Source organism: Nipponia nippon, unplaced genomic scaffold, assembly GCF_047370975.1.
Source record: "Nipponia nippon isolate SJK-2023a ecotype South Korea unplaced genomic scaffold, ASM4737097v1 scaffold_17, whole genome shotgun sequence".
Taxonomy (NCBI): domain Eukaryota; kingdom Metazoa; phylum Chordata; class Aves; order Pelecaniformes; family Threskiornithidae; genus Nipponia; species Nipponia nippon.
Genome location: NW_028262333.1, coordinates 11,944,870 through 11,947,847, shown reverse-complemented (window position 1 = coordinate 11,947,847; position 2,978 = coordinate 11,944,870). Strand labels below are relative to the sequence as shown.

At 62.9% G+C, this 2,978-nt stretch overlaps 1 protein-coding gene across 1 annotated transcript; it reads left to right on the top strand.

The window, feature by feature from the left end:
* The first annotated feature begins 439 nt into the window (after positions 1–439).
* Positions 440–2,515, top strand: HNRNPA0 (heterogeneous nuclear ribonucleoprotein A0). The gene has a single exon (XM_009461127.2). It carries the CDS (start codon positions 1,035–1,037, stop codon positions 1,971–1,973), a length of 939 nt encoding a protein of 312 aa, XP_009459402.1. The 5' UTR covers positions 440–1,034; the 3' UTR covers positions 1,974–2,515.
* The last annotated feature ends 463 nt before the right edge of the window (positions 2,516–2,978 follow it).

The following is a 2,978-nucleotide window of genomic DNA, read 5'->3' as shown; positions in this document are numbered from 1 at the left end:
AGAACGGAATACAGCCACACGGTAAGGCGAGCCCGGCCGGGCCGGGCCTGGGCAACCCTCGGTCAGCGGCGGACGCTCGCTCCCGGCGCCCGCCCGGCCAGGCCGAGCCCTGGGGGGGGGGGGCGCCGGCCCCGCCCACCCGCGCCCTCGGGCTGGGGACGACGGCGGGGGGCGGGGCCGTGCGAGGGGGCGCCGCGCGAGGCGGGGCGGGGGGCGCGCGGCGCGGCCGCCTAACGGTCAGCGTTTCAAACGCTCCCGCGCGAGCCGCCCGCCGACCCCCCGCCCGCTGCCCCCGCCCGCGGGGCGGGGCCGCCGGGGAGAAAGCGCGCGGCCGGGCCGGCGGAGGCCCATTGGCTCGCGTCCGCGGGCCTGGCGCATTGGCGCAGCCCGGGCCGGTCCCCGCCCCTCCCCTTCTCTCGGCGCGCGCAGGGGGCGCCCCGCATCCCCGGCCGTTGCAGCGCAACTCCATTGGCTGCGCGCCGCGTCTGTCATCGGCAGACCCCCGGGCCTTTTGCCGACGCGCGGCGGAGGTCGCGCCCTGCGATTAGTCGCCGCGCTCGTCGATCGCGGCCGCGGCCCCGCCCCCAAAGGTGAGTCGCGGGCGGCCCCGGCGGCGCGCTCTCATTGGCTGCGCCGGCACGGGGGGCGTGCGCGGCGGCGGCCGGGCGGGCGGGGCTCCCGGCGTCCCCTTTGTGTGGGCACCAGTCGCCGGCCGAGCTCCGGAGTAGCAGCCGCCGCCATTTTGTGCGTGCCTGTGTTTTCCCCCACCCCCACCCCCCTTTCCGCGGGAGCGGCGGCAGCCGGGACGCCCCGTCTCTTCTGCGGGTCAGGTGAGGCGACGCGAAGGCGTTGGGCCAGGCTGAGGGAGCCATCGCCGGCAGCTGCCGCAACCGTGAGGTCGCGCTGCTCGCAGCGAGCGAGGGGGAAGAAGCGGCAAGACGGAGAAGGGGGGGAAAAAACCTTCGGAGCTGCCCCCCAACAGGAGGAGGAGTCTCGGCGCCAGGCCCAGGCGCAGCCCCGGCACCGGCGGCAGCATGGAGAACTCGCAGCTCTGCAAGCTGTTTATCGGCGGCCTGAACGTGCAGACGACGGAGGCCGGGCTGCGGGAGCACTTCGCGGCCTACGGTACCCTCACCGACTGCGTGGTCGTGCTCAACCCGCAGACCAAGCGCTCCCGCTGCTTCGGCTTCGTCACCTACTCGGCGGTGGAGGAGGCCGACGCCGCCATGGCCGCCTCCCCCCACGCCGTGGACGGGAACGCGGTGGAGCTGAAGCGGGCCGTGTCCCGGGAGGACTCGGCCAAGCCGGGCGCCCACGCTAAGGTGAAGAAGCTCTTTGTGGGCGGCCTCAAAGGGGACGTGGGCGAAGGGGACCTGGTGCAGCACTTCAGCCAGTTCGGCCCCGTGGAGAAGGCCGAGATCATCGCCGACAAACAGAGCGGGAAGAAGCGCGGCTTCGGCTTCGTCTACTTCCAGAACCACGACGCCGCCGATAAGGCGGCCGTGGTCAAGTTCCACCCGATCCAGGGCCACCGCGTGGAGGTCAAGAAGGCCGTGCCCAAGGAGGACATCCAGCCGGGCGGGGGAGGCGGCGGCTCCTCCCGGCCCTCCCGGGGCGGCAGAGGAGGAGGAAGGGGTCGGGGCGGCGGCGGATCCGGCAACCGGGACCACAACGGCCTTTCCAAAGGAGGTGGTGGTTACAACAGCTACGGCGGCTACGGTGGAGGCGGTGGCGGCGGCGGTTACGGCTCCTATGGCAGCGGCTCCTACGGAGGCGGCGGCGGAGGGGGAGGCGGCGACTACGGCAACGGGTACGGCGGGTTCGGCAGCTACAGCCAGCACCAGTCCTCCTACGGCCCCATGAAGAGCGGCGGAGGAGGTGGCGGAGGGGGCGGCAACTGGGGGGGCCGCAGTAACAGTGGACCGTACAGAGGAGGCTATGGTGGGGGAGGCTACGGGGGCGGCTCGTTCTGAGCTGGAGCGCCCATACCCATTGGGGGTGGCGTGGAGAGCCCTCCCTTTGATACGGGGCAGCTTCTAAATGGTTTCTCCCCCCATTCGCCGAAGGGCAGCTCCTTTTAAATGCCTCCCCGCTGCGGGAGCAGCTCCTAAATGCCCCCCGGGGGTCGCCTCTGCTGCCTGTGCCACTTCTTTCTCTCTGAAGATGGACTGGGCCCCACATACACATACTTTGTGTTACAGTCATTGATGGACTCTATTTTTTTATTATTACTTGGACCTTGGTCGTTTTTATACTAGCAACGAAAAATGTCTTGTTTTAATTTGTTTTTTGGGGGTACGGGGTGGGAAGTGTCTTGCTGATCTGGAGTAAAAACTGGGGAGGGTTACGGGGGAATTTGCTTTGTTGTAAGGACTCGATACCTGGCTACTACATTTTTTTCTACAAAATCTACTCGGATCCCATGACTGAAATTAACATTTCTGTAAAGGAGGAAAAGAAAATCGTTTTTACGTTTTTTATTTTTTAAATAAATCATTGTGTTCATTGACCTTTACATGTCTAATTTTTTTTCCTAGGATCCATTCCGTACGGTTTTAAGGCTTTTCTAGGTTTGAAGCAAGTGTTCCTCTGCTTTAAAATCTCTGTGTACTTAGAGTAAATATTTTATTGCCGGTAAAGGTCCTAATTGAGTTTTTTGCTACTCCCCTAGTGGATTTCTTGGTTTTCAAACACTCGGCAGAGAAATTTTTGGAAGTTCTAATCCGTGGATGTGGTCTATTTTTTTAAATATTCGTTCTCACTTACGCAGTTTTGTGTGCATCCACCATCTTGTACTAGGCAGTTTGACGTGCTGACATGGTCGGTCAATTTTTTCTATAGGACTTTTCCATCAACGTATGTACTGTGTAGTTTTGAAGAAACAGTTTGTGTTAAGCATGTGCTTCATTCATATAAAATGTTCAGAATTTCCGATTGCTTAGTTTCAAGTCCTCTTATCGGTTTGTCTGTGTATGATT